At 39.5% G+C, this 15696-nt stretch overlaps 1 protein-coding gene across 1 annotated transcript in view; it reads right to left on the reverse strand.

Annotated features, from left to right (window-relative positions):
- The window catches only part of RAD18 (RAD18 E3 ubiquitin protein ligase), a 110803-nt gene that overhangs the window by 76009 nt on the left and 19098 nt on the right, over positions 1-15696 (reverse strand). The window contains exons 4-6 of the mRNA XM_030307302.2: positions 12993-13063; positions 1621-1958; positions 201-300 (exon numbers count right to left, since the gene is read on the reverse strand). Of these exons, the coding sequence (XP_030163162.1) occupies positions 201-300; positions 1621-1958; positions 12993-13063 (509 nt within the window). The remainder of the gene's footprint in view (positions 1-200; positions 301-1620; positions 1959-12992; positions 13064-15696) is intronic.

The raw sequence follows: 15696 nt of genomic DNA on the forward strand, positions 1-15696 counted from the left end.
TCATATGATTTCTGTCTTTCTCTGACTAATTTCACTTAGCATAATACCCTCCAGTTCCATCAAGGTCACCAGATTCTTATGGCTTATGGGAAATAACCCTCAGAGCAAAGGAGACAGAATGGAAGAGCTGGTGGAATAGTTCACAAAGCACAAGAAGTACCTTGCTAAAGTAGGTCAATGGTTATACTTAACTTCCTTACCTTCTGAGGCTTTCCTTCTTCTCCTCACGTGTTAAACAGCTGTCTAAGTGCTTATTAATGTGATTTTCTGGAATATTAACCCCACAAACAGGACAATCCACTGTATTTTTTAAAAAGAGAAAGAAAGATTTTATTATTTATGGAAAGGGCAAAAATAACATATAACCTGACATCTTTCAGCAATTAATATAAAAAAATAGACTTCCAACCTTAACATGCACTTAGAAAAGCAAAAGAGAAAAAGAAGGGCCCCTCAGGGCAATAGAGGTAGGACAGACTTTTAACTATTAGCTAAAAACACTACAACAAGAACGGTCAATTGATACAATGATCAAAGATTTGTCAGGAAATGCACTTAAAATTCACCTATCCTTACAAAATTTAAACTCTTGAGTACTAATATGCTAATTTCAACCTAAGTTTAATAACCACTCATTGCCCTGCACTGTATGTGATGTGGGCATACCAAAGATGTGTTAAGACCTAATTTCTGCCTAAAAGGTGCTCTGAACTTCACAGGCAAGAAAAGACATGGAAATAATAGGTTAAACAAACCAAGCCATTCATCATCAAAAAAGCAAACTGTACACAAAATAGTCCAGAAGGCAAGTGCTCTGCCACTTTGGTGATGGGAGAGGCCAGTATTATCTGACACAACAGAAGAACGGTTAGGATCTGGATAAAGTCTAGAAAGGTAAAACAAGGGTCAGCAAACATTTTTAGTGAAGGACCAGGTAGTAGAGATTGTAGGCTCTGTAGGCCAGATGGTCTCTGTTACAACTACTAAACTCTTTCATGAGCATGAAAGCTTCATAAACAGAAGGGGGGTGGATATTTTCCAGTGAACCTTTATTTACAAAAATTGGTGTCAAGCCAAATTTGGCCTGCAGCTTGTAGTTTTTCCAATCTCTGGGTATATTCAAGAAATAATGGGGAGATCAGCTGGGCTAGTATAGAAGGATTTTTGAGAGGGAAAAATAAGAAATAAGATCAGACAGCTAGATGAGGGGTCAAATTGTCTGTGGCTATAAACGCCAGTCGTAACAGCTTGGAAGTGTTCAAGCAGTGGTATAATAAGACAAAAGGAGCTCTTTAAGATTAAAATGGAATTGATATGAAAGATGAGGGGGGAAATTAAAAGCTGAAAAATAGACACCAACTGCCATAGTTAAAATATGAGCTAATTAAAACTGCTTCATTTTTCCAGCAATCAGCCTCAATTCCCATTCTATGAGAGAGAAAGAGTACAAAAATATCTTGCAGCACTGCCTACATCAATTTCTGAGAATGTTAAAATGTGAAATCTGGTTTGCCCTTTCCCATTCCTTCCCCCCTCAAGATGCTGATTTATTCTTATGTCATGTGGGATGAAAAGATTTCCATTAAGCAAGAAAACACATATATGAAAATAATTTCCTACCTTTGGCAGCCTGTTTCAAAGTTGACGTAGAGGGTGTCTCAGGAACATTAGCCACTAAGGAACGTGGAGCTGTCTTTTCTACAGAAGGTGCCTCTTTGGTCTTTGAAGAAGTGTTCACCTCTTTTTGAGGGATGACTTTGCTTTCATTCTCTTTTATCGACAACTCTGATGTGGAACCACCAGTTTCTCTAATCAAGAAATTCTCCATTAATTTGCTTCCTTGCTTTAAAGAATGTCTGAAGGCCACCGGAGTGTGTACTTTGGCAGCAAGGTTCTTTGAAGAGGAGGAAGCAGGAGATATGGGTGGTGACTCTAAGGCAAACTGCAGCAATTGATTCCTTGAAGTACCAAAAACACAATAAGTAACTAAGACATCAAGTTATACTTAGTAAGTTAACTGACATAACCCGCTTTCCCAATTAATACTTGCTTCCGTGAAATACAGAACTTATTCCATAATGACAACCAAACCAGCATTTCTTCAAAGCAATAAACCTGATTTAAAAAGCAGTTAATCTTTGGGGCACTTGGGGGGTTCAGGGTGTTAGACATCTGACTCTTGGTTTTGACTCAGGTCCTAATCTCACAGTCTGTGGGATTGAGCTCCACATCAGGCTCTGTGCTAGCAGCACAGAGCCTGCTTGGGATTTTCTCTCTCCCTCCCTCTCTGCCCCTCCCCCACTCATGCACACATACATACATACATACATACATAAATATTTTAATGCAGTTAATCTTTTATAAAGGAAAAGAGATACTTCAGAATCTAGCCTTGGAGAATACCTGGTATAAGACTTACTCTCTAATCATACATAACTTTAGAATCTGGACAAAACATATAAAACAACTGTTTATAGCATGAACTATAGTCAACACAAGCCTGCAGTCAATGAAAGAGAAGAAAAACATGAGGTGATCCACCACTGCCCCCAAGAACTTCCCTGGAAGCATCTTCTGGGAGTGGAAACAGAAATCAGAGTTCTGGGCAAAGATGGCTAGAATTGGAGGGACAGGGTGGTGGACAGCGGGTAGCCACAGAAAGAGAACACCAAAAATCTGCATAGAAATTCTCATCCACTCCTGATCATCTCCATGGCTGCAAAAGCATAAGACAAAAGCACACGGCGACCTAGTAGGAAGCAGATGCTGGGAAACTGAGATTCCCAAAGCTGCTGACAAGTTGTTGGAATTTGAGCCCAAATTGCAGAGATCTTGTAAAGATCCTAGACATTCAGTTGAAACCCCACAAAGGCCACACCTTAGGAAAAATAAATAAAACTGAAGTAGGCCAAATCCAACAAAGAACTAAACAAGGCCCCGGCAGAATAAAAGTGAAGAGCTGGGGGCGCCTGGGTGGCGCAGTCGGTTAAGCGTCCGACTTCAGCCAGGTCACGATCTCGCGGTCCGTGAGTTTGAGCCCCGCGTCAGGCTCTGGGCTGATGGCTCAGAGCCTGGAGCCTGTTTCCGATTCTGTGTCTCCCTCTCTCTCTGCCCCTCCCCCATTCATGCTCTGTCTCTCTCTGTCCCAAAAATAAATAAAAACGTTGAAAAAAAAAAAAAAAGTGAAGAGCTGGAACCAGAACAGAACCCAACATCTTTCAAAGGAGGATAATTCGCAGCCTCTATAACATTTCATCAACAATGTTCAAAACACATATAATCAAAAGATAAAATAGTCAATGGAAGCAGATCCAGAAGTGGTCCAAAGAGTAGCATTATAAAGACCTCAAGATAACTACAATGAATATATTAAAGAAAAACGAAAAAACACACAAATGAGTAAAAAGATAGTGTAGTGTTAGAGGGAATTAAAATTCATCCCCAAAGGATAAAACAAAGAAAATAAAACCTAGGCATATACTAATCAAACTGTTAAAAAATAAGAAAGAGAAAATCTTGTAAACAATCAGAAAAAAAATAAGACATGTTACCTCTAAAGCACAGTTTCCTAACCTAGGCACTTAGGACACTGTCAATCAAATCATTTTTTGTTGTAAAGAACTGTTCAGTGCATTGTAGGAATGTCAGCAGCATATACCCCACCCCAGGTTGAGACAACCAAAACATATCCAGACATTACCAAATGTCCCCCTGGAAGAGAGGGTGAAGTGAAGGTAAAATCACTCCCCATTGAGAACCACTGCTCCAACAAATAATAAAAACAGCACTGACTTCACAATGAAAGCAAAAAGATAATATTATGACATCATGACATCTTTAAAGTACAGAAAGAAAGCAAAACTACCAAGAATTCCATTTCCTTTAAAAATAGTGTTCCGGGGGAGAGGACGGGGTGGCGCCTGGGTGGCTCAGTGGGTTGGGCGTCCAATTTTGGCTCAGGTCATGATCTCGCAGTCGGTGGGTTCAAGTCCCATGTCGGGCTCTGTGCTAACAGCTCAGAGCCTGAAGCCTGCTTCAGATTCTGTGTCTCCTCCTCTCTCTGCCCCTCCCATGCTCATGCTCTGTCCCACAATAATAAAATAAACGTAAAAAAAAAAAAATTTTTTTTAAGTGTTCTAGGGGTCCCTGAGTGGCTTAGTTGGTTAAACATCCAACTCCTGATTTCGGCTCAGGTCATGATCTCATGGTTCATGAGCTCGAGCCCCACATCGGGCTTTGCACCGTCAGCACAGCTTGGGATTCTCTCTTTCCCTCTTTCTCTGCCCCTTCCTTGCTCACTCTCTCTCTTTCTCTCTCAAAATAAAGAAATAAACATTTTTTTAAAGGAAAATTGTGTTCTAAAGTAAAAGCAAAATACATTCTCAAGTTAAGAAAAGCTAAGAGAATTCCTCACTGGCAGACAAGGAGGTAGTACAGAAAGAAATGTTCTTCAGCTTAAGGAAAATGATTCTAGAGGAAGGTACAAAAATGTCAGTAAGAATCAGCAGCTCCAGGGGCACCTGGGTGCCTCAGTCAGTTAGGTGTCTGACTTCAGATCAGGTCATAATCTCGCAGTCTCTGAGTTCGAGCCATGCATCGGGCTCTGTGCTGACAGCTCAGAGCCTGGAGCCTGCTTCAGATCTGTGTCTCCCTCTCTCTCTCTGCCCCTTCCCTGCTCACACTCTGCCTCTGTCTCTCAAAAATAAATAAATGTTAAAAAAAAAAATGTTAAAAAAAAAAAAGAATCAGCAGCTCCACAAAAGGTAAATATGTGGGTCAAAACAAAACTACTGTTTTCAACAACACTAACAATGTCTTGTGGGATTTACAGCAAACATGTAAGTAAAATACATACAAAAACATAGTTTTAAAAAAGAGAAATAATATAAAAATACTGTAAAGTTCTTGCACTGTTCAGGACATGATAAAAATACTAATTTATGGTACACTATTATTAGGACATATTTTGTCATTTCTTCAGTAAGGACTTAAAAAGAGTGACACTAAGAGATATAATGTAAAAACTAACAAAGGAAACAATGCCCATAAATATAAACACAAAAATCATTAATGAAACATTAACAAATAAAATCTAGAGATAAATAAAAACATATAATGCATCATGACCAAATGAGACTTATTTCAGGAATACAAGGTTGGTTTGTTATTTGAAAAATCAATGTAATTCACCACATTAGCAAATTTAAGGAGAAAAATTATACAATCATTACAATAAATGTAGAAAAAGCATTTGATAAAATCCAATACCCATTCATAACAAAAACACTTAGAAAACTAGGAACAGAAGGAAACTTTCTTAATCTGAAAAAAGATACTTTCAAAAAAACTATAGCTACTATTACAGCTTGAACATCTTCCCCTGAGAGTGAAAACCAGACAAGGATGTCTACTGCCACCATCTCTATTCAAATTATACTGGAGGCCATAGCTTTTGTGATAAGGCGCGCGCACACACACACACACACACACGCACACACACAAAATGGGAAAGAAAACTTTATTTGCAAGTGACATGATTATGTTTATAAAAAATCCAAAGACTCTACAAGCAACTAGAGTAAGTGAATTTTTACAAGATCCCTGGACATAATATCTGTTAAACAAAAATTAATGTCATGCCTATGTATTAGCAAATGGAAAATAAAATTTTTAAATAAATACCACTTGAAATATCATCAAAAATATTAAATACCTAGGAATAAATTTAACAAAAATGTGTAAAACTTATGTCTTGAAAACTACCAAATTTGCTGCGGAAAATTTTTAAAAAGCCTAAATAAAGAAATACCCTGGGTACATGCACTAGAAAACTCAACAAGGTTAACATGCCCATTTTCCCCATATTTATTTATAGATTCAATGCAATGCCAATCAAAATAAAAGCAACTTTTTTGGGGGTGGAAACAGTATATTCATTCTAATATTTACATGGAAATCAAAGGCCCCAGAATGGCAGTAGTCTTTTTTTTTTAATTTCAACAATCTTCACAGCATCTCCACCAGGAGTAGATTCCATCTCAAGAAACCACTTGCTTTGATCATCCATTTATGTTTTATCACGACATTACATCAATTCAGTCCCATCATCAGGCTCCACTTCTGATTCTAGTTCTCTTGCTGTTTCCACCACATCTGCAGTTACTTCCTCCACAGAATTCGTGAACCCCTCAAAGTCATCCATGAGGGTCGGGATCAGCTTCTCCCAAACTCCTGTTCCTGCTGGTATTTTTGACCTCTTCCAATGAATCACGAATGTTGTTAATGGCATCTAAAATGGTGAATCCTTTCCAGGAGGTTTTCAACAGACTTTGCCCAGATCCATCAAAGCAATCACTATCTACAGCAGCTACAGCCTTACAAAAAGTATTTCTTAAATAATAAGACTTGAAAGTTGAAATCACTCCTTGATCCACGGGCTGCAGAATAGATGCTGCGTGAGCAGGCATGAAAACAACATTAATCTCGTACATCTCCATCACAGCCCTATAGGTAACCAGGTGCACTGCCAATGAGCAGTAACATTTTCAAAGAATCTTTTTTTCTTGAGCAACAGTTCCCAACGGTGGGCTTAAACTATTCAGTAAACCATGCTATAAACAGATGTGCTATCGTCCAGGCTTTGTGGTTCCATTTACAGAGCACAGGCAGAGTATATGTAGCATAATTCTTAAGGGCCCTGGGACAATCCACAGGCTAAATGAACACTGGCTTCACCCTCAAGTCACTAGCGGCATTAGCTCCCAACAAGAGAGGCAGCCTGTCCTTTGAGGTTTTGAAGCCAGGCACTGACTTCTCTCTAGTTATGAAAGTTCTAGATGGCGTCTTCTTCCAATAGAAAGCTGTTTCATCCACATTGAAAATCTATTGTTTAGCGCAGTCACCTTCATTAACGAGTTCCGCTAGAACTTCCGGATAACTCACTGCAGGTTCTACATCAGCACTTGCTGCTTTACCTTATACTCTTATGTAATGGAGACAGCTTCTTTCCTTAAACCTTGTGAACCAATCTCCGCTAGCTTCAGACGTTTCTTCTGCGGCTTCCTCACCTCCCTCAGCCTTCACAGAAGTGAAGAGTTAGGGCCTTGCTCTGGATCAGGCTTTGGTTTAAGGGAATGTTGTGGCCAGTTTGATCATCTTCCCAGACCACTAAAACCTTCTCCATATCAGCAATAAGGTTGTTTGTTTCTTACTATTTGTGTGTTCACTGAAGCAGCACTTCAAGAACTTGGCCATTTGGCACAAGAGGGCTAGCTTCCAGCCTATCTCAGCTTTCAACATGCCTTCCTCACTAAGCTGAATCGTTTCTTATTTTTGATTTAAAATGAGACATGTGACTCTTCTTCTCCCTTGAACACTTAGACGTCCTGCAGGGTTATTAATTGGCCTAATTTAAATACTGTTGTGTCTTGGGGAATAGGGAGACCCGAGGAGAGGGAGAGAGGCAGAGAAATGGCCTGTGAGTGGAACAGTCAGTACACGTGTATCATTTATCAATTAAATTCATGGTCGTATAAGGCTGCAGTTTGTGACACGCCAAAACAATTATCATAATATCACCACAACAAATAAAATAATGATGAAAAAGTTCAAAATATTTTAAGAATCACCAAAATGTGACACAGAGACATGAAGTGAGCAAATGCTGTTGGAAAAATGGCACTGATAAAACCTGCTCAATGCAGGGTGGCCAAAAACCTTCAGTTTGTAAAAAACTAAACACCTGGGAAGTTCAGCAAAGCAAAGTGCAGTAAAACGAGGCATGACTGTACCTGCAGCAAGCAGTACAGCTCCACTACCGTGATGATAAAATTACGCCCCGTGCCAAAACTGAAACTCATTAACTTCTTCATGTGCCCGCTACTTAGGGGGTAGTTTCAGCAGTGGAAATATAACAGAGAACAAAATCGTCTCAGTCCTCATGAAGCTTACACTACAGTAAGGGAAGAGATACTAGAATGCACACAACATATATGAAAGTGCTATGGGAAAAAAACAAAGCCAGTGAAGCCGTGCATGAGGAGGTGAAGAGCTTGGCACTCTTTACAGGATGGTCACAGAAAGCCTCACTGAGAAGGTGCCCTATGAAAACACAGAGCCCGAAGAAACTGAAGGACTAACCCATGTGGCTCTCTGGGGAAACAGTGTTTCCCCTAGAAATAACAGTAAGTACAAAGCCTCTAGGGTCAGAGTATGATTGACACATTGGAGAAATAGCAAGAAGGCCAGTGCGCCTGGAGCAGAATAAACAAGGGAAAGAGAAGTGGGACATGAAGTCGGCAAGAGACCCTGTTCTGTAGGGACCAGAGGATTGCCACTGACAGGACTCAGGCTGCTCTTCCAAATGAGATGGGACACCCCCTCCAGACGATATTAAGTACGACCTGACTTTATTTATTTATTTATTTATTTATTTATTTATTTATTTATTTATGACAGAGACAGAGTGTGAGCACGAGCAGGGGAGGGGCAGAGAGAGAGGGAGACACAGAATCGGAAACAGGCTCCAGGCTCTGAGGCATCAGCACAGAGTCTGACGCGGGGCTCGAACTCATGAACTGTGAGATCGTGACCTGGAATGAAGTCAGATGCTTAACCGACTGAGCCACCCAGACGCCCCTGTGACTTTTTGTTTTAAAGTGACACTTTGGTTGCTGGCCTCAGAAGGACTATCAGAGGGCAAAAGCAGGAATAGGAGACCACTAGAAGTGATCAAAGTAATATAGGCTGACGCTGGCTTGCCAGGATAATGCTGGCACGGTGATGAAAAGCTGTCAGATTCAGGAAACATGTTAATAACAGGGCCAGGAGGATTAACTGATGGAATGAGAGTTAAGTGTGAAAGAGAAGGGTCAAGAAGGACTCCAGGGTTTGGGGCCTGGGCAAATGAAAGGACAGAGCTGCCATTTAATGAGGGAAGAAAGACTGTGGGGGCAGGAGATTTGGAGTGGGGGATGGCGGGCAGCCCAGAGAGTTGAGAGTTGCTTTTAAGAGGTTCAAGCAGAGATATGAGGTAAGCAGTGGGATATGGTAGCCTGAAGTTTTGGGGTGAGATCTACTTGAAGATGTAAATTTGGAAGCCATGAATGGACACATGGGATTTAAAACCACTAGACTGCTACAATTCACACAGCTTAATAGGGGCCATGTGAAAATATTAATTCTAAAAAGGATACTTAAACTGAATTGGTAATTTTCTCTTTCATTTCCACCATTCCTATAAATTTAATTTAAAGTCAGTTGGTATTATAATACCTAACAGCACTTATCATAGATACTCAGATTTTTTGGGGTGAAGTATGGACTTTCAGAATAATTGTGACTCCATCAAGTACAGGACAATCTTGCCCATTTGTTAACTATACAAGAACTCTACCTCTTCAGAATGTGGCCAAGAATCAAGAAGCAAAACAGGTCTCTGGGTAGACACCAAAGAGAAACCCAGGGCAGTCCTGAAACCCATGTGATCAAGTCCATGGACTTCATTATCTAGCAAAAGTCCCCACAAATGCTGTTCTGATCCAAAACATGTAACAGCAGTCTAGGACCGTTTGGTGAAACAGGCAGAGGCCCACCAAAGAACAAATTCTTATTAGCATCTTAGGGCATCAATATATAAGGGAAGATGATACAAACATGCGTAAAATATATATGATAATAATGACAGAAATCTTTTTTTAGGTTCCTTTGCTCCAGGTATTATGCTGGGTATCTTCTAGTAGAACTCTTCATTTCCAACCCTTACAACAATCCCTAAAAGCGTCAATAATATTATTACCACTTTTCAGATGTGGAACAGAGGCCAAAGAGGTTTAATATTTTGATCACAGATCACAGCTAGAGAACCCAGTTCTGCCTAAATCCAAAGTCAGTATGCTTTAAACTATACTGTAAGAAAAAAATCAAAATTATATTCTACACACTCTCCTAAGATGCTAAGGAATGATCTATTACAATTATCATCTAAAATGTCTGAATTCTTAAACATGGAGTAAGTACCTGGAGAAAAAGTACCTTGATGGGGATAGGATAAACCAAAGTAGTAAATGATGCTTTACACTCTCAGTTTGTAAAAATGATACAGATGTAGACTGGCTGCTACACAAAAATACTGAAACAGTATTTTCTTATTTAGGTCAAGAATGATGCTCCACTTAGACAAAAATATTCTGATTAAATTTTGTTCAACACATTTTTAAGCACATTATTTTAAATAAAACTGAGTCAAGAAAAATACTCATGTTCTTTGAAAATAAATGGCTAGAGTTAGAAGAAAATGTAAGCTGTGAATGTCAGTATTTTGTCTGAAAACCTCTGGAACTATTTCCAACACTCTTTTATTTCAATTTAGAACATTAAAAAATTTTAAACCATTATGTCTTAAAATGGCACTGACCAATGAGAAAGAAAAAAAATATACAAACAATACAAAAACCTTAGAAGATTAACTTCTTCCCTCATCAATCTTTTTTTTTTAATTTTATTTTTTATTTTTTAAAATTTACATCCAAATTAGTTACCATATAGTGCAACAATGATTTCAGGAGTAGATTCCTTAATGCCCCTTACCCATTTAGCCCATCCCCCCCTCTCACAACCCCTCCAGCAACCCTCAGTTTGTTCTCCATATTTGAATCTCTTCTGTTTTGTCCCCCTCCCTGTTTTTATCTTATTTTTATTTCCCTTCCCTCATGTTCATCTGTTTTGTCTCTTAAAGTCCTCATATGAGAGAAGTCATATGATTTTTGTCTTCCTCTGACTAATTTCACTTAGCATAATACCCTCCAGTTCCATCCACGTAGTTGCAAATGGCAAGATTTCATTCTTTTGATTGACGAGTAACACTCCATTGTATATATATACCACATCTTCTTTATCCATTCATCCATCGATGGATATTTGCACTCTTTCCATACTTTGGCTATTGTTGATAGTGCTGTTATAAACATGGGGGTGCATGTGTCCCCTCGAAACAGCACACCTGTATCCTGTGGATAAATGCCTAGCAGTGCAATTGCTGGGTCATAGGGTAGTTCTATTTTTAGTTTTTTGAGGAACCTCCATAATGTTTTCCAGAGTGCATTGCCACCAACAATGCAAAAGAGATCCTCTTTCTCCACATCCTCGCCAACATCTGTTGTTGCCTGACTTCCCTCATCAATCTTAAACCAGATATCAAACAAGTACTGGAAGTGATTAGCTTGAATTTCATCTCTACTACTTTTGCAAATGAAGTACCACAGCACATTAGATATGACAAATGTCCAAGACATGTTCATCATAAGGTAATTTCAAGGCAAACAGAGAGAAACAAATGATAAAATCCATCCCAAATCCACAAAGAATGTTTCTCACCACACTCCCTATAATGAATAATTAAAAAGCCTATTCCTTTTGGGAGGAAGTGGGAAAGGGGAGAGTTCAATTATCCCAAGGCCTCCCTTTCAGTTACCAAAGGTCCATGAACCTAAAGACACCGATCACTTCCCTTCAACAAACAGATACTTGCTTTGTGACACTCCCTTTCTCCTAGCAGTGAAATTACTATGCTTTCAGAACCAGCTAGGAAAAAAAATAAGCCTCGAGGTATAATTTTACTGTCTCAGGGAAAATCAAACAGCTAATAAATTCCTTTCTAAAGACATGGCTCCACCCTTTTTCATGGACTTCAAAATCTAACTGGTGAAAGACTTTAAAATAAGAAAAACACCACACTGTAATTATGAGAATCAGAGAATCTCAGAGTTTCTTAATCTAGGAAATATCACCATTTTATGACTTTTTTACAGAAATGACTAACCAAGCCAATTTCTAGAAAGTAATATTAGGCGAGTTCAGAGTACTAAGTCTTGTAATTCTCAGGACACAACTCAATGAAATAAATGTGCAATTCTATTGGAAGAAATCTCTCTACATTTTTAGAATGAATGTAATGTACCATCAAAACTGTCCCAACAGCGGGGCGCCTGGGTGGTGCAGTCGGTTAAGCATCCGACTTCAGCCAGGTCACGATCTCACGGTCCGTGAGTTCGAGCCCCGCGTCAGGCTCTGGGCTGATGGCTCAGAGCCTGGAGCCTGTTTCCGATTCTGTGTCTCCCTCTCTCTCTGCCCCTCCCCCGTTCATGCTCTGTCTCTCTCTGTCCCAAAAATAAATAAACGTTGAAAAAAAATTAAAAAAAACAAAACTGTCCCAACAGCTAAGAAGTCGTGTGTCCGTAATGAAAATTTCTGATTGACTTGCATGATCAAAACTAAAAATTGAATTTCAAGATACTGTTTGGTAAAATATGCCTTTTAATAATCCTTCGGGGTGACAAAACTCATTTTCACCATCATACATCTGACAGCTAAGAAGTAAAGCTACATTTCTGAGCTGTATAAAGTACCAACAATTACCTATTTCACACAGCACACCATCTCATACATGCTGAATAAATCAGATTAAGAATTAATGGGTTAATATATAACAGACACAGAAACGATTATAGATACGCATGTATACATGGGTTAGTACACACATATGTATACGTGCATATGCTACCCAGCTCTGTCCAATGAGAGGGCTTAGAAGCAATGACATCTCAGGAACAGTGACCATACCTAGCTCCAGATCCTGATTCTAAATACCATTCTCCAAAAAAGGAACCAGGGCTCCTTGGGAAAATGGATGATTCTAGGGGTAGGACAGGAAAAATAAAATACTTTTGGGTATCTTTGTAATACCCAAAAGTAAGTACTCAAATCTGCATTTTTAACTTCTGTTTTTCATGACAGGAGACTTTCTGTTAAGTAAAGGAAGAAAATATTATTACCATTAGACTGTCCTTGAGTGATTAATGACTGTTGTCACTTCCCTTCTTTTACTCCAAAATATGCAACCCTGCATTCCCTAATCCCCAAAAGTGCACAAAGTAAAGAGGGAACTCATATCAAAGGCCAGAGCAGTTAGGGTTAGTCACAAAATTAAATCATACCGTGCAAAATTCAAGCTTTTTACCAGTTCATCTAATACGCGGTTATTTTTTAGATCCGGCTCTGTGACTGTCTAGAAAGGAAAAACAGCAGATGGAAAAAGGTCACAAACAATAAAATAACTTGTCATAATCTTGTTTTGAAAATGCATGACCCATCCTCCCGAGACTCCCCATCCCACTAAGTCTTCCAGGAAAGCCTCAAAATAAAGTTCGTTTATCTCATACTAATATGGAATTTTAAAACAGTGAATCAGCATCTGCTGACTGGAAGTCTGATAAAAGATCTCCACAGCCTCTAGTAAAATCGTATATGCTCTGTACTAAGATAAAACCTAATATGAGCAAGAATCCTTATTCAAAATGCCATCCCAAGAATTTCCCCTAAAAAGCAGAACAGAGATGCTCTTTTTAAGTGACTACACGGGGAGCGGCATTAGGTGTTCAAAGAGGGTTTAAAAACTAGATTGGTGTTCAGGAATGCAACAGGAAAACTACAGATCTTGTAGTTATTTAGCATGAACGGTATGCAGCTTATCTCCCTGATGATACCATCTTGACAATGGCAAGTTGCAAAGAGATTAAACTTGGGAGCCAAACTGCACCATTTTTTACATAGGGAAACAGCTGAGAGAAGTTCAGTTGACCTCCTAACACCATGTACCTAACAGAGGTGCCAAGGCAGAAGCCAAACCCTTCAATCAGGCCCAGAGTCCTTCTTATTAGACCTCACTGTCTCTTCTTCTTTCTTTCTTCCTATTTATGTTTACTTGACCTTTTTACCTACCTTTGCACCTACCTGAAAGGTTTCACAAACTCTAACAACAAATTTCCTACTGTTTCCCCTGAAAGTGTGGTTTGGGAAAGAGGTAAGGGACCAGTCAGGCCAGGTTCAGCCCAATGGTCATGAATCTTTTCCCTCCACACAAATACTAAACCCTAATCCTATGCAAATGAATAATCCTTCCATCAGACCTTCGGCTCAAGGTGAAAAATTACAAAACATGAGAAGCCACAAAAACATAGGTCATGAGATTAAAGAGTGCTACCTCCTGATCCTAAAATCAGTTTCGACTTCCAAAAATACATTTAGGTTATCAGAAATCTGTAGAAAAATTGAACAAACCCCATTTCTCCATATATGTATTTTTTTTAATATGAAATTTAATGTCAAATTGGTTTCCATACAACACCCAGTGCTCATCCCAAAAGGTGCCCTCCTCAATACCCATCACCCACCCTCCCCTCCCTCCCACCCCCCATCAACCCTCAGTTTGTTCTCAGTTTTTAAGAGTTTGGCTCTCTCCCTCTCTAACCTTTTTTTTTTTCCTTCCCCTCCCCCATAGACTTCTGTTAAGTTTCTCAGGATCCACATAAGAGTGAAAACATATGGTATCTGTCTTTCTCTGTATGGCTTATTTGACCTAACGTAACACTCTCCAGAGTTCCATCCACATTGCTACAAAAGGCCATATTTCATTCTTTCTCATTGCCACATAGTATTCCATTGTGTATATAAACCACAATTTCTTTATCCTTTAGTCAGTTGATGGACATTTAGGCTCTTTCCATACTTTGGCTATTGTTGAGAGTGCTGCTATAAACATTGGGGTACAAGTGCCCCTATGCATCAGTACTCCTGTATCCCTTGGGTAAATTCCTAGCAGTGCTACTGCTGGGTCATAGGGTAGGTCTATTTTTAATTTTTTTTTTTTTTCAACGTTTATTTATTTTTGGGACAGAGAGAGACAGAGCATGAACGGGGGAGGGGCAGAGAGAGAGGGAGACACAGAATCGGAAACAGGCTCCAGGCTCTGAGCCATCAGCCCAGAGCCCGACGCGGGGCTCGAACTCACGGACCGCGAGATCGTGACCTGGCTGAAGTCGGACGCTTAACCGACTGCGCCACCCAGGCGCCCCTATTTTTAATTTTTTGAGGAACCTCCACACTGTTTTCCAGAGTGCCTGCACCAGTTTGCATTCCCACCAACAGTGCAAGAGGGTTCCCGTTTCTCCACATCCTCTCCAGCATCTAGAGTCTCCTGATTTGTTCATTTTGGTCACTCTGACTGGCATGAGGTGATATCTGAGTGTGGTTTTGATTTGTATTTCCCTGATGAAGAGCAACATTGAGCATCTTTTCATGTGCCTGTTGGCCATCTGGATGTCTTCTTTAGAGAAGTGTCTATTCATGTTTTCTGCCCATTTCTTCACTGGATTATTTGTTTTTTGGGTGTGGAGTTTGGTGAGCTCTTTATAGACTTTGGATACTAGCCCTCTGTCTGATATGTCATTTGCAAACATCTTTTCCCATTCCATTGTTGCCTTTTAGTTTTGTTGGTTGTTTCTTTTGCCATGCAGAAGCATTTTATCTTCATGAGGTCCCAATAGTTCATTTTTGCTTTTAATTCCCTTGCCCTTGAGGATGTGTTAAGTAAGAAACTGCTGTAGCTAAAGTCAGGGAGGTTTTTTCCTGCTTTCTCCTCTAGGGTTTTGATGGTTTCCTGTCTCACATTCAGGTCCTTTATCCATTTTGAGGTTTTTTTTTTTTTTTGAATGGTGTAAGAAAGTGGTCTAGTTTCATCCTTCTGCCTGTTGCTGTCCAGTTCTCCCAGCATCCATATATATATTTTAGAGGTCTTTCTGAAAATGTCTTTTATGTAGCCTAACTGAATAATTATACCTTTTCCCTTGGGCTTTTGTGTGT

This window comes from Lynx canadensis, chromosome A2 (assembly GCF_007474595.2).
Source record: "Lynx canadensis isolate LIC74 chromosome A2, mLynCan4.pri.v2, whole genome shotgun sequence".
NCBI classification, from domain to species: Eukaryota; Metazoa; Chordata; class Mammalia; order Carnivora; family Felidae; genus Lynx; species Lynx canadensis.